Below are 26112 nucleotides of genomic sequence, written 5' to 3' on the forward strand. Positions count from 1 at the left end.
CAAAACAACATTTTCTGAAGAAGTGCATTGTGGTCTTTTTGTCTCAGGTCGCCTTGAAAATGCATTTGAGCCAACGTGACCGACTGATTTTACGTGACAGTGGCAGCAGCGATGCAGAGATATCACGACGGCGATATCACGACTGGACCTCACGAGCAGTTTAGCGGGTTTCGTGTCTGTGAACTTAAAAACTCTAAAAACGTTTTTTTTATTTTAGCAGGTAAGGTCCACTGGAGCAATATAGCTCTTTTCAGAAGTGACCTAGCTATCAAAATGATAGCTCAACGAAGTGACTTATCCTCACGTGGAAATTAATAGCGGCCACAGATACTCTAAACGCGTGTTTTTAAATATGGAGGGGAAAAACCAGACGACCCGCAGAAAAATCCACGCGACCACAGGGAGAAAGTGCAAACTCCAAATATACAACAGGCGTCAGGGTCGGGATCAGGATCGAACCCACGCCGTCCTGTATACCAGGCGAGGTAGTTAACATCTCGCCACCGTGGCGCCCAAGAAAGGAGTGAGAGGAGGAAGAGGAGTAGGAAAGAGAGGGGGCCCGCACACTCACCCTGTGATGATCACCTCTGGGTAGCTCTGGTTTCCGATGTCCCAGCTGCCGCCACTAATGGGCCACTCCTAAAGCAGGGGGGCAGGGGGGCAGGGGGGGCAGGGGGGCAGGGTGACCCGTTGGCCTCACTCGGCTCGCGGACGCGCGCGCATTCGGACCGAGCACGCGAATCAGCTCCCGGGGGAATTCTCCGTCTCGCGACCACGACGGCGCGCAGTGGGGAGTAAGTTTGGGGAGAGTGACTAAAATAAAAACATTCGTATCTTTAAAGAACCAAAAAACGTCAATGATGTTGGTGAATCAAACAACATAATCGTAATAATGCACTTGTTTAACTAATTTTGAATGCACTCTCTTTTTTTGCGCGCAGTTATTTAACATGCAAATCCATGATCCCTTCTATTTGACATTCATTACCACAAAGCAGTGTCGATGTTTACGCTCGCTAATTAATATTGACTTGCCCCGGCATGTGGTTTACTGAAGCAGCACCAGTGTGAGTTTGATGTCGTTTAGAATCTTGTGTTTGTTGATTTATCACCTCCAATAACCGCACTGAAACAGCCGGTCGGACGTTCCCGCGTGCTCTGCGTGTCAGAATGGGGTTCGTCGCGTGACAGTCAAATTTTTATTCTCAGCGCTGGCATTTTAGCCAAATGAAGAGCGGAGTTTGGTCAAATTAAGAGCAGATTTCAAAGGTGATGCCGTATTTTTTGTTGCTGTGCGAGTCACTTGTGACCACGCTGAGACCTTCAACTCGCTACACTTGAGAGCCCCAATTAACGACAGGTAGCTGCCAGGAATTGAAGCCAGGATCTCAGCGGTCCAGTCTCAGGTGCCATGACCTTTGAGTCCATGAGCCCAGACCAGATATTTCACTAGCTGGTGTCACAAGAGGTGGCACCACTTTACTGGTTCAAATTACTTAATGTGGCTAATAACAGTGAAATTACGTGGCGAGCATTTGAAACGAGTGGGTATTCATATAGATAACTCGTAATAATAGCCACCTAAATACATGGGCACGAATAAAGTTTAGCCAACTGGGGTGATATCCATTTCTGCTCTGGCCCATGGGCTATCTGAGCCACCCAGGCCACTTTCCTCAGAAACTAATTTTTAAATGTCGACGTCACCACCGCCGCGTGCGCACTTTGGTGCACGCCAAGCAGGCAGGCAGGCATCCAGCCAGAAAACGTTGCTTCTGATGTAGTACGAAGAGAGACCTGTTTGCTGAAGCCTTGCTTCTTCTGGCGGGCACCTACAGAATACAGCGCCGGGATGATTTCCACCGAGCAGTCGGCAAAATACTCGCAGAACGTGACGGGCGAGTCGTGGATGTCCATCGCGTAGGGGTTTTCAAAGATTGGGTAGCTGCAACCGACCGGAATGCAAGCATTAGCCACCTCAAGAAACTCCGAACAATTGGTCACCCACATCGTGCACAGAGACTGTCATCCTCGTCTAGATTTTCTCACCTCTCTCCACTCCCTCCCCCACTGGCTTCCCTCCATCACCAGCAGGGCCAGCTACAACATCTCCTGCCTCCACTCCCTCCTCCACTGGCTTCCCTCCATCACCAGCAGGGCCAGCTACAAGACCTCCTGCTGCCTGTGCCACCAGCGGGGCCTCTACGTTCAGTCATTCAGCGTGTCTCACTCCACTCTCACATCAGCGAGATCTGACGAGATTTGGAGTATTCTGGGTAATTTGGCCAAATGTTTACATCACATCATTTATGACTAATAAACGCTCTTTGACATTTTAATAACAAACTATTCAAGATAAATTTCAGGTCACTACAGACACAACTGAGGGTAAACGTCTGGCCTACAGCCAAGCCTGTCAGCAGCTCCTCCAAAATGAAGCAAAGAGCCAGTGAGGTCTGAAGGTCAAAGGTCATATCATCTCTCCTGACTCCACTTTCAGTTACATTACTCTGCAGTCTCCAATACCAGCATCTTATCGAACAAATGACAGCCACTCCGACACATTCATCAATAGCACCATGGTCCTCAAGGGATGTAAATATGTATGCGAGGCCACGCTTTGGGAAAATTGGTCTTCATCCGTAACGCCTTAAAAAAGGGTGTAATAATATTTAGCATCACAAAAATCGGACAATTTACGCACGCTAAGTGAACGTGTAACGTAAACTGGCATTGGCCAAGCATCCCAATGCTGAAGAAATTAGCTGCGATTTATTCAAATGAGATTACACACAGTAGCAGCAGCTGCATCAGCAACATCGCCCGCTGCTTCTCAAAAAAATTGGCAGGACTGTCCTGGGAGCACAAAACCTCGGTCGTCTCGCGGAGTAATAATTATAATAGTAATGGTACGCAATCATGGATTGTGAGCGTTATTTAAAACCAGGCAAGAGCTCCCACGTGCGTATTCTCCAGTTTCCTTCCACTTGTAAGTACTCATTGGCTGAAAACATCTTGATACGTAGAGGACTGCAGAGCTTTGGCAATTGTTAGTAGCACTGGCTCGCCACCCGGCTGCTGCCGTTCGGCTCGTCTGTGGTTCCTCACCGATTGTGAGATGCAATTTGCATGAACGGTGACGCCACGTAAAATTAAACAGTATTATACTGCATCGAGCCAAAAAGCCACTCAATTAATTAATTGCACAAAATGTCCCCGCATACTTCTGACGCAACATGAAAATACATAAAAAAAACTCTGGATCGGTTTACGGTTTCAGCATGCAGTGTCTCATAAGCAGAGTCAGGCTCACTTGAATCCCCGCTAGGACCATCTGTTTGCACTATGGGGGTCCCAGTTGAACACGAAATGGTATCATACCAACCTCAAAAATAATCATGAGCCTCATTGTGAGAAATATAAATGAGCAGACAATGACTTTTTTACAAATTGTCTGCTTTTTTCCACGTATTTATCTATCTATCCATTTATTAATATTCACAACGACACTCGAGATTGTTTTCAATTCAGTGGCCGCGGTGTTGTCAGTGGCACATCTCTCACCCGCTTTGCGTGAGGTCAACCACCACCATGTCCTTTTCAAGCAACACGACCACCGCGTAAGGGTCTTGGAAATCTGAATGACAACACGACAACAACAACAACAACAAAGACAACAACAATGACGACAGCGACAACCATAACACGGTCATGTTCCCCATTACCCAGCCAAGACTGGCCTCGGGTGATCTCTTTTGCCGAAGTGCAATTTAACCTGTTGAAATAAATATATCATGATCATCAATCAATCAGAAATTATCAGTCCAACGCAGGATGAAGGCCTCCACCCAAGCCATCGCCGTTCTGTGATGGAGCAATCCGGCCGATTTTATCTTCCATCGTACATCCCATCATCGCAATCTCCAGCCTGCCTCGTCAATGTCATGCCGTAAGTCTCTACCGCACCTGCAGTCGCCTGGAATTCACTCCCTCGATCGACTGATGCCCGTAAACTCACACAGAGACCCGTAGACTTCACATAGAGACCCGTATAGTCACATAGAGACCCGTTGACGCACATAGACCCATAGACTCACATAGAAACCAGTAGATTCACATAGAAACCCGCAGACTCACATAGAGATGAGTACATAGACTCACACAAAGACCCGTAGATTCACACAGAGACCCGTAGACTCACATCGTAAAATAGAATTTGGTTAGATGTCATTGCACAGTCCAGGTGACTGTGCTCTTCTATCCACCACTCAGATCCGGCACCCTCCCAATGTCATCCATGCGGCCGACTTGAAGGACGGCCTACGTGGATAACATTCTAAATATGGTGCCGCTGTATAATGGATGCTGTTGAGCCGATGATTTACGTGACACTGGTGGATATATTTTTTCAGAGTGATGGAAAGCTGTCCCCCGGTTTCAGGTTCAGAGCGACCAAACAGAAGCTTGGGCGTTGAGACGTATGTATAACAAAAGATTAACTCGTGACATTCCATAAAAATAGGTGTTAACCTTTCTGAATATAAAACAGTTGTGTTAGGTTGTTAAAACACCAAACTGAAACCTTTTGCAAGGAATCATGTCTGCATTAACCACATATACTGTACTGCTGACATATAATACAGACTTTATTCCCTTGCAAAAGGTTTCAGTCTGGTGTTTTAACATCTTCCCACACCTGTTTCATTGCCAGAAAGGGTCAAACCTATTTTTATATCTTGATACTGGCAAGGGAGGTCCCGTGATCGTGGCATTCCCTTGAACGAATATCTCAAAACGTGGGTATCGGTTCAAGCGAACGGAGTTGACATTACTTTGAGGTGGTGCCCGTGAAATCAACTCCAACTCACTTTGCCGAGCCTTAGAGTCAACGGCGGTGCCCGGCTGAGCGAGCCGCGTCAAGGGGGCACGGTGCGGTACCCCGTGCGTGCAGAGAGCGGCACCGCAGCCGAGGGCGGAAAGTGACAGCACAAGAGAGGCTCTGCTCTGTGCTTTGCTGCTGCTACTGCTGCTGTAGCTACTGCTGTAGCCATTGTAGCTGCTGCTGTAGCTAATGCTGTAGTCATTGTAGCTGCTGCTGTAGCTGCTGCTGCTTTAGCTGCTGCTGTAGCTGCTGTTGTGTAGCTACTGCTGCTGCTCTATCTGCTACTGTAGCTGCTGCTGCTGTAGCTGCGGTGAATATGTTGACTCACGTGGCACTGACTGTATGGACAGAGTGGACCAGGCTCAGGTCTGCACATTGCGTCTTGCAACTGGCGATGCACGCAGTCGGTCGCTCCATAAATTGAATCCAGATGAGGGCCGACTAATACGTTAAAAATGTCTCTTGCTCAGGGGAGACCCAAGTCATAGCAAGGTTGACGTGCCACCAACGAGGTTCAAATGACTCGTGACAATTAAATCCATGACATTAATTCATCGATCAGTGAAATTTACAGCCGCACGCCTCCTTCATTTCCACAGGTTGACAATGCACGAGCGGCCGTCAATGCAATCGATCAATCAGCCCTGCGCATCAATTACCTCCGCGACCTGAGAGCGCACGTCAGAGGGCTCCGTTCGACGCGCCGGATTGAACATGCCGGGCCGCCAAACTCGACGGAGCGAATCCATCAAGTCAATGAAACTACTTAACCGGGATACGCGAGCGGAAAAAAAATAAAAGCCCGCCGCTCCCTTGGGGTTCCGCGAGCGTGGTGGCTATGTTAATGTCAGGGCGCCCGCCGTGAAGGCCTCTCAAAGATCTTACTTTATCATGCTAATTTTTACTGGGCAGCCCTTTCATTGGTGGGAAAACCCACCACTGTCGCGGTCGCTGCCCACCACTCACATTAACATTGGCTGCTGACATTTGGGCTACGCCCATTTCAAACCTTTATAAACAATTTACTTTTAGAAGCTAACTCCCTCTTCCTGATGACGAAAGCTTCTGTTGCGATCGAAATGTCGTAGTTTTTTGTTATTTTTTTGTTATTTTTTTTGAACCTATCTACGTGACTTTACCGAAAGACCCAAAGAACAATAATAAAATAACTTTTTTACGTAAAATAATCTTCCATGGGATACCTTTTTAGCAATAAAACAGGAGCTGTGTTAAGATGTACAAACTGATTAGCCTACACCAGAGACAGCAGCCTTCTTTATGGCCTAGTCTCACCACCAGTGTTAGAGCAGAGAAAGCCAGAAGGCGAACAGTGCGAAGACAATGCCAGTTTCAGAGCATTTTAAGCTCGGTTCGAGCAGTTATATCTATGGGACCTGTTTGCCAGGATGTAAATGATGAAAAATAAGAATAGGGTTTACCCTTTCTTGCAATAGATATAACGCAGACTTGATTCCTTGCAAAAGGTATCTATTTGGTGTTTGAAAATCTTAACACTTCATGTTTTATTGCCACAAAGGTTAAAACCCATTCTAATTTTTCATCAACGGCGATCGTTTCAACGTGTAACGCACTAACGCTGTGCAGGCATTCGCTCGTCCTTGCACAGAGACAGCGACAGAGAGCGAGAGAGGACGACTCATGAGCCGCAGATGACAAGCGAGGGACAAGGCAGCCACGTGCCGGGCCGACGCCATTTCTCGTCGGCGCTTGTTCCCCGTTAGTGTTGCGCAGTTTCCCCTCGGATGTCCACGTAACTGACTGCCACTGCCGTATGGCACGTATGTGCACATCGAACACACGTCCGCGTTCAAGTCTGCGTTCTAAGGCGGTGGCTTTGACAGTCGCGCGGCTAAATACAGCTCGGTCCCCGCCGCCGGAGGGAGCGGGCGTTGGATGCGGTTGTTCACGATATGGTTCCATTTTAATGAGAGCCGCTCAGCTCGATGTCCGCGTTCAAGTCTGTAAACCACGTGGTGGCTTTGGCAATCGAGTGGCTAAATACAGCTCGGTCCCCGCCGCCGGAGGGAGCGGGCGTTGGATGCGGTTGTTCACGATATGGTTCCATTTTAATGAGAGCCGCTCAGCTCGATGTCCGCGTTCAAGTCTGTAAACCACGCGGTGGCTTTGGCAATCGCGTGGCTAAATACAGCTCGGTCCCCGCCGCCGGAGGGAGCGGGCGTTGGATGCGGTTGTTCGCGATATGGTTCCATTTTAATGAGAGCCGCTCACCTCCATGTTTGGAGGGACTTCGCCGGCTGACGCAATAAAACCCCGAGTCCTCTTGGCTGAGGGCTCGTGCGCCTCGGAATGTTTGTGGATGAACGTGTAATCATCGCCAATCGATTGCCGTCGATGCTGCGCGATTGCAATCGATCAGCGTAAATGATTCATCACCCGCAGCGCCAAGCGACTGATCTGCGCTTAGCTTCACGCTCGGGAGGCCTTTTGGGACCTTCTGAGAATTGGTTGGAATTACTTGCGGCTAATTACAATAAATGAGAATGGCCTTGTGACCAACCGAGACTACAAGCAAGCGTACACATTAATATCCAATTACCATCACTTGCGTACGCACGCACACAATTGTGATTACAATCACTTTGACCGTCGATTTTGATTTTAAGCACTCCACGGGTGTCGCAAAAGTCTTCAAAATTAACGCTACAACCCTTTGCCGACTCGCTCATTAACTACGGATTCTTCCCACGGGCTCAGTAGACGCACCACCACCACCCCCCCCCCCCCCCCCCCCATCTGCCCGTTGGAGAACGGAGACTCGCACCAAAACTCTTTGCCGCGGCTCGCCTCAAGCTCGGCTCTGGCTCAGGCGAGCCGGCTCAGCCGCCTCTGAGCGTGGTCCCGGTCCACGAACCTGAGACCTGAGCCACGGTTGAGTCGCTCGCCTCCGATTAGGAGCTCAACATATGTGCAAGAAGTTCAACATACGTGCAAGCATTTTGACTCAAAACTTTCGTCACCGCAGGAATTCATATTCTTTGGTTCTTTCGGTAAAGTCACGCAGATAGAAACATAATACAAGACGTTCAACATACGTACGATGCCGTCCCTTGACTGTCGTACATTGATTAGGTCACGGGAGCTTACCGCTGGGGTAAGGCGTCTCGCACAAGGTGAGGAAGTCGACGATGTTGGAGTCCATCTCGAGCACGGTGATGTTCCTGCCATGCATCACTGAGAGGCTGCTCCGCTTCGCCTTGCCCTCCACCAGGCCGCCGGAGAAAATCGTGAAGGGCTCCCTGCGTCATCGCACAGCGTCACAGGCATCACACAGCGTCACACGATAGCACACAGCGTCACACAATGCCACACAGCATCACACGATATCACACAGTGCCACACAGCATCGCACAGCGTCACAGACATGACACAGCATCATACAACATCAGAGACAAAAACAGACTGTCGGGGCAAGTGCTGTTAGCGAGCACCTATCAAGGCCAGAACGGCACACGGGAGGGGGGGGAGGGTGGGTGGCCAACACCACGCCCGGCAGCCTTTGTCTCCCTAGTGGCGATGTTTACACACTGCGCCAGGTACTCATTTGAGACTGAGTCGACCTAGGAGAGGCCCAGAACCGGTTCAGATACTCGTCACCGGTGTTGGCCGTGAGCGTGAATCGAACTCGTGCCGCCGGGTTCGTAGCGCAGCGTAGCGCTAACCACTGCACCACCGCTCCCCACACACACAAAGACATCACACGGTGTCACGAGAGCGTCACACAGCATCATCACAGCATCACACAACGCCACGTGTCGTATATCGCGCAACGGCAGTCCGGCCCGAGAGCGTCACCTTGTTTCAAGGTGAAGGCACGAAACCGTCAGTGTAAAACAAACTTTAAAGCGCGCGTGTTAGACGCTAAACACTCAGAGTTAAATTTCGATTTAAAGCTTTCGTGACTGCAGGGATTCATCTTCTTGGTTCTTTCGGTAAAGTCACGGCTGCTTGCGTTGTGGCCGAAACGTCGTGAGAATTATTTTATTATGTATTATTTTTATTATTTTATTATTTCCCTTCTACGTGACTTTACCGAAAGAACCAAGAAGACACGCAGAGTTAGTTAGTCACGGTGCGACCCGCTTTGTCGATCGTGCAATTCTGCTATCGTTCTCGCCCCGTTTGCATTTACGATTTTTTAAATTTTATTTTACCAGGTAAGGCCCACTGGGCTCTATATCTTCTTTTTGGAAGCGACCTGGCCACAAATGTTAGCTCAATTTATTGGTTTGTCACGTGGACATGTCGAGCAGCCACAAAGACTCTAAACGCTTGTCTCTAAATGTGGAGGGAAAACCCGGAGGACCCGGAGAAAAATCCACGCGACCACTGGGAAAGAGACACACAAACTCTAAATACACAGCAGCAGGCGTCAGGGTTCGGGATCGAACCCAGGTCCTCCTGTATACCAGGCGAGGTAGTCAGCATCTGGGCACCGTAGAGTCACAGAATACACTGCGACCGCCCATCCTCATTATTTCTAACAACCTCCTGCGTCTGTCCAGATCCTTCCGGCGACTGTACACGGTTTGTATGTCAGTTTAACACGTAGGAGGCTTTCGCGACCAATATCATCCAAAATAGAGGTTTGTTTGGTTAGATTGCGTAAATATATAAATGTGTCGTTAAACCCGCCACCACCCGACACAGCCAACTAGTAAGGTTTGTCACGTAAACAGAACGTGGCCAATTCGTCACTAGTACAGCAACACCGGTGTGTTGGAGAGCCAAGCAACAACATTTACAATCTTGAGTACGACGTTTCGCCAGTTATTACCACTAGCTTCATCAGGCGACAGCCAGATTTGTGTATGGACGTTGTGAGCCTGCAGTCGTCACAATGGGAGGAGGTGGTGTTTAAATATTGCACCCGGACTCGTCTTGTATTTTATTTGACTACAAGGGGTTAGAATGATTAATTGTATTACGAATAGCAGGCACAGAAAGGCGCTGCATAATACTCATTGGAGAACGCTAAGCTGTTTGATTTCTTGGACACGTAACGGAGAAAAGCGGGGGATTGAACGTAAATGTGTTATGGCCGGGAACAGTATAGGTGCCGTGGGAAGCCATGGAAGAAGGCCAATTAAGTTACAAAAGCATCGTGAGCAACCTCCCGTAACTGGGAGTATCCGACGCAGAGCTCTTGAGCGAATGCCATGGACAGCAGCTTCACGGAAGGAAGGCCGCGATCACCACCGACGTCTTTGAGAAAGGACACGGCACATCTTGCGAGAGAGAGATAAGGATTCAGAAAGGCGGCTGAGCTGTAAGCAGGTGGGAGGGGTGAGGGGGGGGGGCTGTCCCCTCCTGCCCCCCCCCCCCCACAGGCGCTTACGGGGGCAGCCGCAGTGGCTATTAACCATCACCACCACCACCGCCGCCACCGTTATCGGATCACGGCGCGACGTTAGCATCGCCGTCAATGGGGTCATGGCTTCTTCTTCTTCTCGTGCGATAATTCATCACGACCGTCGTGCGAATGGAGGTGCCACTCTGACTCGCCGACTCACCGTCAACGTCACATCCTCGCCAACGCCACCGGTTCGCACAGTTGCTTGGCCATCCGGTTTGTTTAACCACCGCAAATTCGATTTATCAGCGGCTTTACGAAGCAGCGTTGTCTACCTTTGGATATCCGGTTGCAGGGAAAAAAGAGGGTCGAACCATCGGCGGCTTAAGCGAATTTCCGCAGCGTTGGCATTGAACGCGACGCAAGAAAAAAAATTCGTAAAATGTGCGTATGCTTTTTGACACATTTGGTCGTCCGTCTGGTTTTAAACTCACGGTTTCCCATCCCTGCGCTATAACTCTGTTTTGGTCGCTTTTTTTCGCTCACCCTTTACAGATTTGATTTAATTCACCGTCGTCAAGATTATTGCGATCGTTCGTCGGCGAGGCCACTCTTTGAACGGTCACCACGGCTATTGTCATCATTGACATTATAGTCTCTGAGATTGATCTCTTCTGAACCATTCGTGGTCTTCATCATGATCATCAACAGCAGCAGCAGCAGGTAGGGCCCACTTTTGTATGCATGAGCATGCAATGCAATTTGGATTCATGAAGCGTCTAACTGCAACCACAAACCAAACTATTTAAAGAAAATAATTGGGTGATGCTGCTGCTGCTGCCGCTGCCGCGTTGGCAATTGGTGCACAAGCCCAGCAAATAAAAGCAAATAATGGCACAACACATTTGTCAATATCCACGTGGCCTTAAAAAAGTAAAAACATATAACAGGTGTCGTGTCAGGCGACGGCTTTTCTTCAAAGCACAAAAACACAAAGGGCCAGACAAGGTGGAGCTATTTACACCACGAGAAATTCGAGATTATCGTGCGGTCGTTATCGTCACCATCATCATCATTATCGCTAACTGAAGCTTTATAAATAATCATTCGAATTGTTTAACATTGTCACAAACACTAACAACATCATCATAATCCCCGTTCACCTGCGTGCCAAAATAATTGAAAACGTCATCACCATCATTGCCATCTCTCCTATCATCATTGAGCCTTCATGCAAATCCATACCTTATATATATACACGTGTGGCCACCTATTCCTTTAATGCCGGCTATATTTTGTGCTGCATACAGTGAGAGCAGCTTATGGAGCAATACAAAACAATCTCGATGTTTCTGACCCATTTCTCTCATCTCCTCCCCTCTCTAACTCGGAACAACCAAAGACAAAGATCCCCCGCATAGCCACGACAGACTGTTGGGGCAGGTGCTGTTAGCAAGTAGCACTCATGAAGGCTGCACTGCACACGATGGGGTGGGTGGACAGTACACGCCGCACAAGGTATTAATTCGAGGCTGAGTCAACCTAGAAGTAAAGGCCCAGGACCGGTTCAGATAATCGTCACCGGTGTTGGCCGTGAGCGGGAATCGAACTCAGGTCGCCGGGTTCGTAGCGCAGCGCGTTAGCCGCTACACTACCACTCTCCCACTCTCCCACTTTCCCCACCACCACCCCTCATCCTGAAATTTCCCCCTAAGCCCAGTTCCGAATGAACAGCTCCGAATTAGTTCAGTATTCATGAATTTTAAAAATATGTATTCTTTAATTGGTCTTACGCAGTCCGGCAGGTCTTGTGTTCCACCTTCAAGATGGGCCCACACACCTCCACCCTCCTGCCTTCTTTGAAAGGTTTTTCTAGGGAAGGGTAATGGGACATTTGTAAAAAACAACAACAACCGTGTTAAACATATCATGGGGGCCTTCACTTTGCCAGTATCAAAAGGTAATGAAGTTGGTGTTTGGACATCTTAAAACCTGTTTTTCTTTTTTTGCCAGAAAGGGTAAAACCTCGTCTTGTTTTCCACGCCGTGTTAAACGCTCAGATGTTTCCCAGACAATTTTTAGTGCAATCCGCAAACAAACCCCTGCGGTCTGAACAAAAACAAGAAGAGGTTTTACCCTTTCTGGCACTAAAACAGAGGTGTTGAGATGTTCAAACACCAATTAGAAACCGTTTGCAAGGAATCATGTCTGCATTATCCCCACAGACTTGTGGTGAACATGCCGACAAACACGTTCTGATAATACATGCGCCGTCAATGAAACTCGTTGGCCTACAACCAAGGACATATCATTATTATATTGTTTGTTCAGACTGTCGAAAAGGTCCCACGTTGGAGCGGCAACACACCCCCACGCACGTGTGTGTGTTCGTGAGCCACCAAACCCAAGCCCGATCATTCTTCGTGTGTACATTTTTTTAAATATAATAATCAATCAATCTCAAATCAAATCAATATAAAATATTTTTTTTAAACTCAACACTTTCGTCAAGAATACATTGTGGCTTTTCAAGAAAGAAAACAATATAAGAGGTGACGTTTCGGGCAATGGGCACACTTTCATAGCACGTGCAAAAAAATACAAATTACATTTCACGAACGATAGTTTTTGCGTATTATTTATATATTGTAGTAAGGCCGCAATGTTGTCATTGGCGAACGTGTTGAGGAGTTGTTGTTGTTGATTGTGCTTATACACCACTGCCATCGCAGCAGCAGCAGCAGCATCACCGAATAATTTTCTTCATAACCCCCAGAGCCTCTTCCCACTAGGCATGTTGAATGGGTTCATCTTCTTGGTTCTTTCGGTAAAGTCACGTAGAAGGAAAATAATAAAATAATAAAAATAAAACATAATTAAATAATTCTCACGCAGTGGGTGGCAAGTGTTTCGGCCACAACGCAAGCAGCCGTCTTCAGGTGGAAAACAAGTCTGTTAAGTAGACAGTCTGAATGACTCTGTCTACTTGTTGAAAGGGCTGAAGGTCTAACGCGAGACAGAGAATGGTAGACTCAAAGCACATGGATGCTGGCTGGTCACTCGCAGGGTGTTTATAAACAGGCCCACGTGACACGCGCTGGCCATGTGCCCAGGACCTGCGGAGTAATATTGCCTTTAGCGGTTTGAGTTACGTTGGCGCTACACTTTAAACATTTTTATAGGCCATATTTCAGAGGTGCACCCTTGGATAGGTCAATGTGCGCGTGCATGCTAATACTTTTAAATTCGTCGAGTAAATCACGTGCGCACGTTTGGACGGCGTACGGGGGAGCGGTGGCGTCGCGGTTAGCGCGCTGCGCTGCGAACCCGGGCGATACCGAGCTCGATTCCTGCTCACGGCCAACACCGGTGACGATTGGGCTCCCCCCCCCCCAGGTCGACTCAGCCACAAATGAGTTCCTGGTGTGGTGTGCATGACATCGCCACTTGGTAGACAAAGGAGTCCCGTTGCATGGTGCTTGCCACCCACCCCCTCGTGTGCTGTTCCAGTGGGTGGCAAGTGTTATTAGTGAGGTGCTCACCAATAACACTTGCCCCAACAATCCGTTAAGACTACACGGGGGATCTTTGCCCCGTTTGCGCATACACACGGTCATGTAGGCACGCTCAGCATGTGAAGATTCACCCTCACCTTAATTCCGTGCATTGCCACGACACAAGGTCACGATTTCATTTGAGAATTGATCCTTGTTTCCTATTTGTAATGTCTCGATTATATCGCCTGTCTCATACGTCCTGTCTCCCCCCCCCCCACCACATGATTTACTTAAATGTAGCAGCACAGGATTAGCGAATCACCACCACCATCGTCATCAATAACACTGGTCAACAACAAAAAAAAACATTTTTTTCTGGCCTGGACTTTTGCAGCTGTTTTAGACTAATTTCAGGGTGCTGATTCCAAATCTGATCTCAGATTTGCTCTATCACATCTCATTTTTATGCTATCGGCATACCCCATTTTCATTGATTTTACCCAAAATTAACTCTGTCACTTATGATTGCAAGTTCTTGCGAGTCAGTGACTGCTTTAGTATTAAAATATGGTGCTGTATTTTTAGGATAGTGTGTTTATAATAGAATTTTATGTAGATATCCACATTTATTTAATATTTTTCTTCTGCAGTTTTTATTGAAAATGCAATATTTGATATCTCAAAAACCTGATGTGATAGACAAAAACTGATGCCAGATGTGGAATCAGCACCCCAAAATTACCTTATGACCGTTGGAATACCTTATGCCAGAAAAAGTGTGTTGACCAGTGTAATCAATCCACTGCTGTATGAAGGCCTCCTCAGTCTGTCATTATGCAATGTGAAAATCCACCGAGTGTCCATTTGATCCTGTCGCCCAACGTTCTCAAGCGAGGTGCTCACTGCTCGTCCGTGTCCCGTGGTGGTATTTCTAAATGGCAATCATAATTTGGAGAGAAAAAAACTAAAATAATCCGTGGGTTTATGAACGTTTTGGAAAAACGTGTAAGACTATAGAATGTCATCAATCACACGAGGTCTGCAAAAGCATTCTCTGACATGTTCCATTGGAGCGAACCGATATCCAGAAGTAATAATAAGCTCGTAGCTAATCCTTCTCCACCGACAAGGAATTTAAATGCCGCACGTGAACGACACGGGGTGATAAAAAGTTAAAAGTGCAATTTTGTTCCCTTAAAAGTCGCTGATAAATCGTGCCGAACGACGCATTAACAGACAGCAGAGAAGAAAACCCACAACCAAACGAAAGCCATTACATTAAATTATACAACGCATAATTAATTTCACTAATTAAAGCTAACAAAGGGGGGATGATTAATACGTAGCTTTCTATGAATAGAATAACATTTTCATTAAGCGGCTTCATTTTTTTTTAGTATAATCTTCAAGGCTAATTTTTATTTATTTATTTTAAAGTATCACACGATAACATTCACGGCCGTGCCTCGCCACAGAAGAATACCGCGTGAATAAGATCCCTCTCCCGCCCGCCCCATCACCACCACCGACCCATATCACTCCACGGCACGCCGTTATGAGCACGCGGCTCAATCGTCAAGCTTGTGATAATAAAAACAACAACAACAGGGAAATTGGCAATTCAAATGCGCGGCATTGAGACGAATCGCCCGGTCCGAGCTGCTTGCAGCGAATGGTCAGTCTCAAGACGGCGAATCCCAGCGAGCGGAGTGCTGTTCACGAGTGACTATTTTATGGACGAACAGGCCTCACCAGAGGCAATTAATACGACGGTGTAGGGATGCCCTCATCCAGCAGTGGATTGAGAAAGATGCCGTACAAAATTATTATTTTAAAACAATTACTACTGCACAGTGGGTGGACAGCACGAAGCGCAGCTGCCTTCATCTCCCTAGTGGCGAAGTTTGAGGCTGAGTCGACCTAGGGGAGACCCAGGACCGGTTCACATAATCGTCACTGGTGTTGGCCACGATGCAGGAAACGAACTCGGGTCACAGAGTTCGTACCGCAGCTCGCAAACCGCTGCACCACCGCTCCTCACACACAAGACAAAGATCCCCCATATAGCCTGAACACACTGTTGGGGCAAGTGCTGTTAGCGAGCACCTATAAAGGCCGGCACGGCACAGGAGGGGGTGGGTGGTCAAAACCACGAATGGCCATCTTTTTCTCCCCAGTGGCAATGTTTACACATCGCACCAGGCACTCAATTAAGGCTGAGTCTGCCTAAGAGAGATACAGGACCGGTTCAGATAATCATCACTGGTATCTGCCATGAATGGGAATCGAACTCGGGTCGCCGGGTTCGTAGCGCGTCTCACTAACTGCTCCACTACCGCTCCCCCCACACACGCATACAGCAGAGACGCGCACAGGCACGCACAGACGCGCATTCAACCAGTGACAAAATCATTGCTCCAAGAGCCCTGCCACGTGGAAGTAACGGGAACGTGTCCGTTGGGAGCGACCGCACGCCATCGCGAGCGTCGCAGGCCACAGAGCACCGCGCATGAGCGTGTGGCGTTCGCTGTACATGCCGCCCGTCATCCGGCGCTGCGGATGCAGCGATGTTCGGTGGATCTTCGGGCAGATGTTGTGAAGCTGCCTTCCCGCGGGGTGCCGAAGTGCCATCGCCTGACTTGCCAGCAAGAGAAGACGGTACAGCAATGTACGAACTAGTCTCCATCTGCTCCACCCTTGCGGGATAGAGGGTTGCCCCCTCGTGCACACGGGTTTTCTCTCTCCGGGTCTCCCAAAACTCGTTAACTGGCCGAATACAAATTGGTGTATAGAGGACGGCAGAGCTCAGGCAATTTTTGGCGGCGGGTCACAACCTTGCCGCTGCCTTTCCCCGCTCGCCTCTGAGCCGTCCTCTCACCTCGAGAGCGAGGTGGGAACGCAGGCGCGGCGCCGCCGACGTCCCGTTACAAACCCAGATCATCATCATTATCATCATCATCGTCGAATGACGACGACGACACGGCCGTACTGTGGGGCACGATGAGGCCGGTGGGCCTGGCGGGGCTGCGGACGTTCCACGTGGTGAGGCTGCCGTCCGAGTGGCTGCACACGAACTGCTTCCCCTCGTGGTGCCACGACACCGAGTGGATCTCCTGAAGGGGCGGGGGGGGGGGGGTACACGGCGAGAAGAGTCCAACACGTTCAACATTCTATTTTGTTTAGGATTTGTATAGCGCCCCAAAACAAAGATCCCCCGACTAGCCTTTAACGGACTGTTGGGGCAAGTGCTGTTATGAAGGCCGGCACGGTACACGAGGGGGTGGGTGGCCAGCACCACGCCCGACCGCCTTTGTCTCCCCAGTGGCGATGTTTGTACACACAGTGCCAGGTACTCATTCGCGGCTGAGTCGACCTAGGGAAGGCCCAGGACCGGTTCAGATAATCGTCACCGATGTTGGCCGTGAGCGCGAATCGAACTCGGGTCGCCGGGTTCGTAGCGCAGCGTCGCGCTCACCGCTACACCACCGCCCCATACGCACACACGCACACACACCGCACCTACGATTAACACGATTGGCTACGTACGGTGTGAAAGAAGCTCAACATACATACGCACATACAATTCGAAGTGGCACGCTTCAATCATTTTCTTTGATTCTTGCCATTTTGTCATTTCCCGACCATTTCTATCCCAATTGTGCGGGCGACGTTGAATAAATGAGACGAGGAAGCCGGTCACCAAACCTCCCCCAGAGCAGCGCGAGCCTTCGCATTGGGCGACGGGCCCGCAGAAGCGGATATCACAGAGCCACAACAAAAAGCGGCCCAACTTCGAAGTCGCAAAACTCGGCGGAACTGAGAGAAGCGTGCTGAAATGAGGTCGAAAATATTTGCCCTTCGATTAGCCGATTGGTGCGGCTAGGATGCTCGAAGCGATGGATACAATATTGTATTGGGCCCTGACGGAATTGGTAAACCTCCGGTGGGCGTGGGCCGTGTGAAAGCAAGTGACGGCTCACTGACGAGCCACCGAAGGTCAAAACCGGTCCAGAATTTCGCTTGCGTTGAACCAACGCTGCGAAAATGATGCACTCCTAGAAGGCAGTATGGCTGGTAGGATTTGTAAAAAAAGACTAATTTTTTTTAAGTGACAGAAACGTGAAGGAGGCGTATTGCCATCATAGTTCATCACTTATATTTCACCGTAACGACGCGAACGATTACGCCGCGTTACGCATTCTACGTACGTAGGTAAATAAACGAAACTTTCATCCGTGTCAAAATGCATCTATCGCCTCCTGAAAGGTGCAATGCAGCAGGGTGACAAACGGTGTCGTGATAGCGCCTCGACTCTCCACGGCGAGGCGTCCCCCAAATGTCCCCAACGTGGAGCGCGCAATTTGTCCCGTCAGTCACGGCGAGAGGTGTGTGGCGCTGAATCACGTCGCGTGTCGGGGCACGGACTAGGGGGGGGGGAGGGGCGGGGGTGGTGGCTCCGAGGATTACGACGCCTTTCCAAGTGACACGTGGCGATGCTGCCCACGCCTTCCGCCGTTATGACTCCTCCGGGGAAATCAGACGCTCTATTTTCGAAACAGGGAGCAGCAGCCGCAGCAGCAGCAGCAGTAGCAGCAATCCCGTGTCCGGATTTCTCCAAGAGCCGCAAAAGACGCCCGGAGCGTACCGTGATGAATTAGCGAGCGCGTCCGTCTCTTAAACACCATGCCAAAGTGGTAACGCGAGGAGGTGAATAAACCGATTCTAAAATTCCGGATGTTACATCACCACACAGGGAGAGAGAGATGTATTCTTCTTTTAAAGCGACGTTTCCCTTTGGTCAGCTGCTGACATTTTTCCGGGTAGATTCGGCGCTGAAGGCAAACAGTCGACGTGAACGCGTCCTGTGCTCACTGCACCCCTTGCTCTACCAACACGCGCGTGGTGATTCATCATTATCGGTTCCTTCACTGGTCAGATCGAGTTGCGTACAATTAAGAGCTAGGCGTCCTCCTCCGCCGGGCATGGCCAAACAAATCGCGTTGTCAACGTGGGGCAATTTTTGCCAATCGAGTTTGTGGGTGTGTACGTTGAACTTTTTTCGCACCGTACATAGCCAACCGTGCTAAATCGGGAAGACCACGGCGGACGGAGGGCAACTAAACACGAAACAAACAGCTCTGTCGGTGCCGTGACATCAGCAGAACAGCCGCGCAGCTAAGCCGGGCTTAATAATTGCAGTTGGTTTGCTGATTGATTGTAACGTCATGCACAAATGCTGATTGATTGTAAGGTAATGCACAAATGGCCATGAACGTTCAGTCGGGCGCGTCGTGACCTAACAAGAGCAAGGCTGATCATTGTTTTTTTACCCTTTTATCTGGCAACAAAACTGACACCTTTTTAACAAGCAGTCATGTTTGCATAGACCACAATACCTGCAGTCATAATGCAAACAAAAAACATAACTCTGATAATGTATGCACTGTCCTTGAAGTTGATTGGTCCACACCCGAGACAGCTTTCCTTAGAGCCTAGTCTCACATGGTGTTGGACCAATCAACTTCAAGGACAGTGCATACATTATCAGAGTTATGTTTTTTGTTTGCATTATGACTGCAGGTATTGTGGTCTATGCAAACATGACTCCTTGTAGAAAAGGTGTCAGTTTTATTGCCAGATAAAAGGGTAAAAAAACAATTATCATATTTTTCTACTGGCAAATGAGGTTCCAATGGTTTAAGAGCAAGGCTGTCGGTTAAAACTCCGAGCCAGCGTTTCGCCAGATTGTGCCGCTCCACTCGCCCGCCCCAACCGAGGGAACTCTTGACCCAGTGGCGCTCGCCCGTCGGGAGACAACGAAGAGCGTCGTTCAAAAACTCCGCCGCCATCGGAACTCGTCCCGTCGCTAAAGTTCGTCGTTCTTCTCAATTCGCTCCCACGCTGGTTTTTTTGTCTTTCTCCCAAATTGGTCACACAATGAATCACCAATGTCGACTTCTTTTCCGTGGTGTGCATCGCTTTGAGTATCTTGTAGGAGGATGCTTCGTAAAATGTAACGTATTTGGCATCGTAATTATTATTAGGGACCATACCTCTTCGTAATAGTATCGAAAATCAGCCTTCTTGGACTTCAAGTCCCAGAGCACGACGGTTCCCCTCTCGTAGCCAATCAGCAGCTGTGAACGCACAGAGGCACGCAATTGCGGGGGGGGGGGTTAAAAGAGGGGGGAGGGGCACGGGGGGGGGGGAGAGGGGGGCACAGGGGGAGGGGGCACAACACAACAGAAGAAGAGAAGGCATCCCTGTGAGACGCTTTTTACAATTTTTATTTTACCAGGTAAGAGCCCACTGAGCTGCTGCATAGCTATTCTTCAGAAGCGACCTGGCGATCGCAAAACGATAGCTCAACGAATTCGCTTTCCGTCACATGGATATTTACAGCAGTTAAATACTCTAAACGCATTATTCTAAATGTGGAGGGGAAAACCGGAGGACCCGCAGAAAAATCCACGCGACCACGTGGAGAGAGAGAGAGACACGCAAACTCCAAACATACAGCAGCAGGCGTCAGGATCATAACCACGATCTTCCGCATACCAGGCGAGGTAGTTAACATCTCCTCGCCACCGTAGCATGAGATTGGTTAACGGCAGTCGTGGAGAATGCGCTGATGGCGCTGCGGGAAGGGGCCACTGGCTCCTTCCCGCCGGCTCTTCGCCGCTAGCCAGACGGTTCCTACGCTGCTGTTGCTGGTGCTGCTGGTAGCCGTTTCCCTCCCCATGGGGGGCGCTTTGCACGGAGATGTTTAAAGGGATGGCAAAGGTCCAGCCATGCAAACGCCCGCTCGAGCCACCGCTGGCAGAAGGACCGCCACCAGAGCGAGATCTAGAGAGAGGGGAGTTTGGCCTACTCTTCCACGCTAATTTGTTGTCCCCCACCCCACCCCCGGCACCTCCGATTAGCGCGGTTGGCTACATACGGGTGAGGAAAAAGCTCATTGGCAGAGGTTGGAGTAGCCACAACTTGCACCCACCGTACACGAACCTGCCGATCTGATCAACTGCGGTGTTTAGTAAACTGCTGGGTTGGAAAAAGACGGGGGAAGGGGGGGGAGTCTAAAAACCTTTGCCCTCGTTGTTTCAAATGCCACGCCGGGAGATGGAATCGAACCGGTGTGCAGTGTGCTGACCGTCGTCACAGAGCCGTGGCGGCCATCGCGACGCAGTCTGACCCAAACGAACCCCAATGACGAAATTGGAAGACGGCGAAACACGTGGAGGGACTCGGTAGACGGTTTGTCGGGCTGAGAACGACGTGCGGGCAAGGCAAGGGCGATAGGGAGCGTCACAGCTCAACGGATCTCTCCAGGAGACATGCCCATTCTGACGACTCTCTTTGTGCAGCACGCAGAGCGAGGCCCAACAGACGCGACTCCTTCTAAACGGTCGCTCGCTTCGCGCGGAAACAGATTTAGAAAATGTTGGCGAATGTCAAACGCTGTTGCAAAATCAGAAGTCATTTTTTTGAAGTCGCCAAAACCGTGAGTGCCAACTGTCGGCTGCATCGCCGACTCCACCACCATCATCATCATCAGTTGTCGCCAGTCCCGTCGTCGTGAACCGTTTACTTGAATTCCTTAACGGCACATTTATTGTTGGAGACATTCACGGTGAAGCACACCACACACACACACGCGCCAACGCACTCAATTTCAAGCTACATTAAATTGCCGTCCACCACGTCACGCTGAGCAATCACGGCAATGGACTACGGAGCGGAGGAAGTGCAGCTGCCGATTTTAATCAGGGCATTTACATTTCTCAAAGAGCGGCAGACTGCCTCGCGAACTTGATTCCTTAAGGTGGGAATGGCCACCACGTTGCGGCGAGACACGAGGAGACGTCGGTTCGAACACGTCTGGGGTCACCTCGACGCGCAAAGCCACGGTGGCTAGGAGATGTTAACCTCCTCGCCTGATATGGAGAAGCTCGTGGGTTCGATCCCAACCCTGACGCCTGCTGTATATTTGGAGTTTGTGTGTCTCTCTCATCATCATCATCACGGTGGCTAGGAGATGTTAACCTCCTCGCCTGGTATGGAGAAGCTCGTGGGTTCGATCCCAACCCTGACGCCTGCTGTATATTTGGAGTTTCTGTGTCTCTCTTTCATCATCATCACGGTGGTGAGATGTTAACTACCTCACCTGGTATGCAGGAGCTCGTGGGTTCGATCCCGACCCTGACGCCTGCTGTATATTTGGAGTTTGTGTGTTTCTCTATCATCATCATCATCACGATGGTGAGATGTTAACTACCTCACCTGGTATGCAGGAGGTCATGGGTTCGATCCCGACACTGACGCCTGCTGCTGTATATTTGAAGGTTTCGGTGTCTCTCTCTTCCCGTGGTCGCATGGATTTTTCTCCAGGTCCTCCCGTTCCCCCCCCCCCCTCCACATTTAGAATCGACATCGCACATTCAAGAGTATTTGGCCTCCGCTATGAAACTCCACGCAAATAAGCCACTTCGGTTGAGTTGTCATCTGTGGTGGCCGGGTCACGTCTGTAACAAAGAGCTACTGTATAGCTCAGTGGACCTTACCCGGCAAATAAAAAAAAACTTTTCCTTAGTTTCGTGTTCAGTTCACTTGGCGCGAGCCGAGCTGGCAACGCGTGCGGTGGTGCTGAGCGCGTCACGAGACCCCGGGGAGCCGGCGTGCGCCGCTTACCTTCCCCTCGTCCACGGGGTTGTCGCTGATGTGCACGATGGAGCCGGGGTGGGCTTTCGTCGACCTGCGGAGCAACAACGGGGTTTGCGGGAGCGCACGGTGAGCACTCGCCCCGCTGTACGCGCACACGGACACAGCGTCGTCGCCAAGCGCGTTGTGACGTCGCCAAGTGCGTTGTGACGTCACCAAGTGCGTTGTGACGTCAGAAGTGCGTTGTGACGTCACCAAGTGCGTTGTGACGTCAGAAGTGCGTTGTGACGTCACCAAGCGCGTTGTGACGTCACCAAGCGCGTTGTGACGTCGCCAAGCGCGTTGTGACGTCGCCAAGCACATTGTGACGTCGCCAAGCGCGTTCTGATGTCACAAGTGCGTTGTGACGTCTCCAAGCGCATTGTGACGTCACCAAGCGCATTGTGACGTCGCCAAGCGCGTCAGATGTTTTAGCCGGGCTCATTCTCGCCTTGTGATTGGTCGTGCTGCTTTGGGACTCGACTCAACTACTTTTATTTTACCAGGTAAGGCCCCACTGAGTTCCACAGCTCTTTTTCAGAAGCGATCCGGCCACAAATGATAGCTCAACGAAGTGGCTTATCACGTGGAAATGTATAGCAGCCAAGTACTCTAAACGCACGTTTATAAATGTGGAGGGGAAACGCAGAGGACGCGGAGAAAAATCCACGCGACCATGGGGAGAGAGACATGCAAACTCCAAATATACAGCAGGCGTCAGGGTCGGGATCGTACCAACGACCTCCTGTATACCAGGCGAGGTAGTTAACACCTCGCCACCGTGGCGCGAGAGTCCCGATCGTGCTGCTGCTACTGTCACCCATCCTAGATTCTCATCCAGATACGGCAGAACGCTGCTGGTGAACAGGAGCGCAGACTGCAGTGTCCTACAATACGGTCCATGCATGGCCATAATCACACTACGACTGTGCTTTGTCTTAAATGTTCCAATTCACGAATTGCGCATCGGCCTGTTAATGTTGTGATGTGGTTGACGGTTCCACCACCGGTGTCTTCGAGGAGGAGGGGGGAGGGAGGAGGGGGGAATGTGGGAGGAGGGAGGGGGGGAGGGAGGAGGAGGAGTGTCAAAGCCAGGAGGTTGTGATGTTTGGGTCTCGAATGAGGATCGTATTCCGGACGTCCAACTTGTTCCACTTCAATAATTACTTAAACAATTGGACATCCTGGTTGTGTCCATTTTAATCTCATTCTGTGCCCTCATTTACATCTGAAATTGATGCGGGGATTCAGGAGGCGCTCGTCACTCTGGGAGCTGATCCATGAAGTGCCTTCGCCCGGCTGGAGGACCGCTTTAACCACCGCAAGACCCCGCTGGGAAGGCTTCTGCGGAATCCGCCGATGTCCACGGGACATCGCGAGCGTGAGCGTGGCGTGCGCAGCGTCCTCACGGCGGAAGACGTGAAAACCCCCCCAAAAACGGGAACGCCCGTCGACTGCTTCTCCCTCGTGACAGCGAGCATCAAACCCTGGGCACCCGCTTCACCCCCGCCGCACTGACCGGCGCGGTGAAGTATGGCCCAAACAACTCCCCCCCCCAGCCCCCCTCCCCATGACCAGAACGCCATGGGGAGGCCTTCATCCGTCAGTGGATTGGCGAAGGGGATAGTCGTTAACCGTAGTTATTATAAATGTAATATCACCTCCACTCAAGAGGGTATCAAAAACAGTGTACGCTAAAAACAAAATAAAAAAAGAGTAAAACGATGAGGTCGAAGCAAAAGCCGGGAGAAAATCGCGAGCCTTGCAACTACCTCCTGAACACAACGAGGCTCATAGCGTGACAGTTCACTGCGGCCAAGGCTTTGCAGATCCTCGTGGCGAGCGCTTGAGAAGACCCTCCCAGCATCGAGCACAAGAGCCAAGGCTCGGAGGGTAGTAGTAGTAGAAGTAGCTCCGGCTCTGAAGAGCGTGGTAGAGTATAAACCCCAGTCGTATGACAGATCAGTCAGGCCCACAGGTGGGATAGGTCCAAGAACATGCGGAGCTTTATAGATCGGAATGGCTAACTTAAACAAGTTGTAAATCATGGTGAATTATTCCTATTGTTGTTGATGATGTTGAAGTGTGATCTCCAATTGCAGGGTCAGGCATGCCTTGAAGGTCCGTTAAAAGACAATTGCCCAATCCATTAGCCCATTTCATATTATTGTTATTAAATGCAGTGTTAATGTTATGAGATATTAGGCATGTATCAATTAAATAAATTCGTCAATTAAAATAGTTCTTACGCGCGTGATAGATGCATCTAATCACGCAAATGGGAACACTTTAAAGGTATGCTAATGGTGCGCTAATTGCACTCGCGAATGTCACCCTGAGATTGATGCGGCAGACATCTGTACCAACAATACGAAACGACGAGATAGAGCGGCACGAGTAAAGTTGAAAAATCGCATCTTTCAGCCGACTCACAAAGCCGCCGTAAATCTCGTGTTGGAGTGAAGCGTGACGTGCCTGTTGGAGTAATTACGAGCGCGGCGGAGCTTGCTGCTGAGCTGTAACCGCGCGCACCTGTGGCCAACGTGGCCCCTTATTCACCAGGATTCTAATGATGGTCTCCACCCTGTTAGCCACGACTATCAATGACTGCTCCGGTGAAACTACCTCCAAGCTGTGCGATGTTTGGCTTTGCAACTAACACTCATGTCCTCTTACCACCTCCCATTTGCTACCCCCCCCCCCACTCACGTAACAATCATCTCGGACTCTGTCTGTCGCAAGGTTCACACAAAACACACGCAGAGATTTGTAAATAACACACGGGCCTCGGGCATGGTGCAAACAAAAAACACCCATCAGCATTGCCTGCACCAAGTGCATTGTGGTTCCTCTTCCATAACAGAGGTTTTTGGGGTCAGGTCGCGTATATATAAATGTGTCGTCAAACCCGCCACCACACGACGAAGCCAATGAGTAAGGTTTGTCACGTGAACAGAACATGCCAATTCGTTGCTGGTTCAGCACATCGGTGTGTTGGAGGCTAAATTGAACGAGTAACTAAAAGGCACGTTTTGACTACGTGGAAAACTTTCAAATAGACACATATTGCAAGGCATATCAAGTCTGCATGGGCCACACGTACTTCTTATGAAATGCAAACAAGTGTGCTTTGATAACGTAGGCACTGCCCTTGAAACTGATTAGGCTGCACGAGAGACAGCCTCTTTGATGGCTTTGTATCACCAGTGCTATGGATCCAAAGGCAACCAAAATGCGAACAGTACAAGGGCAATGTGAACACCAAAGCATTCGTCGGGTTTTCGAGGGCCTGCAGACAATTGTTCTGCTACCATGGGGCTTCGCCATCATGTACAGATGTGATTATGGCGTGTTTACACGTTCCCATCATTTCACTGTTGTCCTTCCCTCGCTACGTGCAGTGCGAAAGAAGTTCAACATACATACATACATCACCATCACTGCGTCATCATCAAACTACTGGAGTAATGCACTTTTACATAATCGAGATTGAGACTCATTTCTTTAGAACTGCTTTTTTGTGTTTAGTTTGTCAGCCTTACCCCGCACTTCCGATGTGCACGGCTGGTTACGTACGCTCCAAGAGAAGTTGAACATTTATACATCTTACCATCACCACCTCATCATCAAGCTACTGGAGCTACGCACTTTTAAATCATCTAGATTGCAACTAATTTCTTTAGAAATGCGTTTTTGTCTTTAGT

The 26112-nt window shown here is 49.7% G+C and overlaps 1 protein-coding gene across 8 annotated transcripts in view; it reads right to left on the reverse strand.

The window, feature by feature from the left end:
* The window catches only part of LOC133357110 (syntaxin-binding protein 5-like), a 203998-nt gene that overhangs the window by 75622 nt on the left and 102264 nt on the right, over window positions 1–26112 (reverse strand). For all 8 annotated transcript variants that reach the window (XM_061574897.1, XM_061574898.1, XM_061574896.1 and 5 more), the window contains exons 6-13: window positions 22400–22463; window positions 19765–19848; window positions 16701–16824; window positions 12008–12086; window positions 8009–8160; window positions 3565–3637; window positions 1798–1945; window positions 572–639 (exon numbers count right to left, since the gene is read on the reverse strand). In XM_061574897.1, the coding sequence (XP_061430881.1) occupies window positions 572–639; window positions 1798–1945; window positions 3565–3637; window positions 8009–8160; window positions 12008–12086; window positions 16701–16824; window positions 19765–19848; window positions 22400–22463 (792 nt within the window). The remainder of the gene's footprint in view (window positions 1–571; window positions 640–1797; window positions 1946–3564; window positions 3638–8008; window positions 8161–12007; window positions 12087–16700; window positions 16825–19764; window positions 19849–22399; window positions 22464–26112) is intronic.

Source organism: Lethenteron reissneri, chromosome 56, assembly GCF_015708825.2.
Source record: "Lethenteron reissneri isolate LAM-NWPU_2019-01 chromosome 56, ASM1570882v1, whole genome shotgun sequence".
Classification (NCBI taxonomy): Eukaryota; Metazoa; Chordata; class Hyperoartia; order Petromyzontiformes; family Petromyzontidae; genus Lethenteron; species Lethenteron reissneri.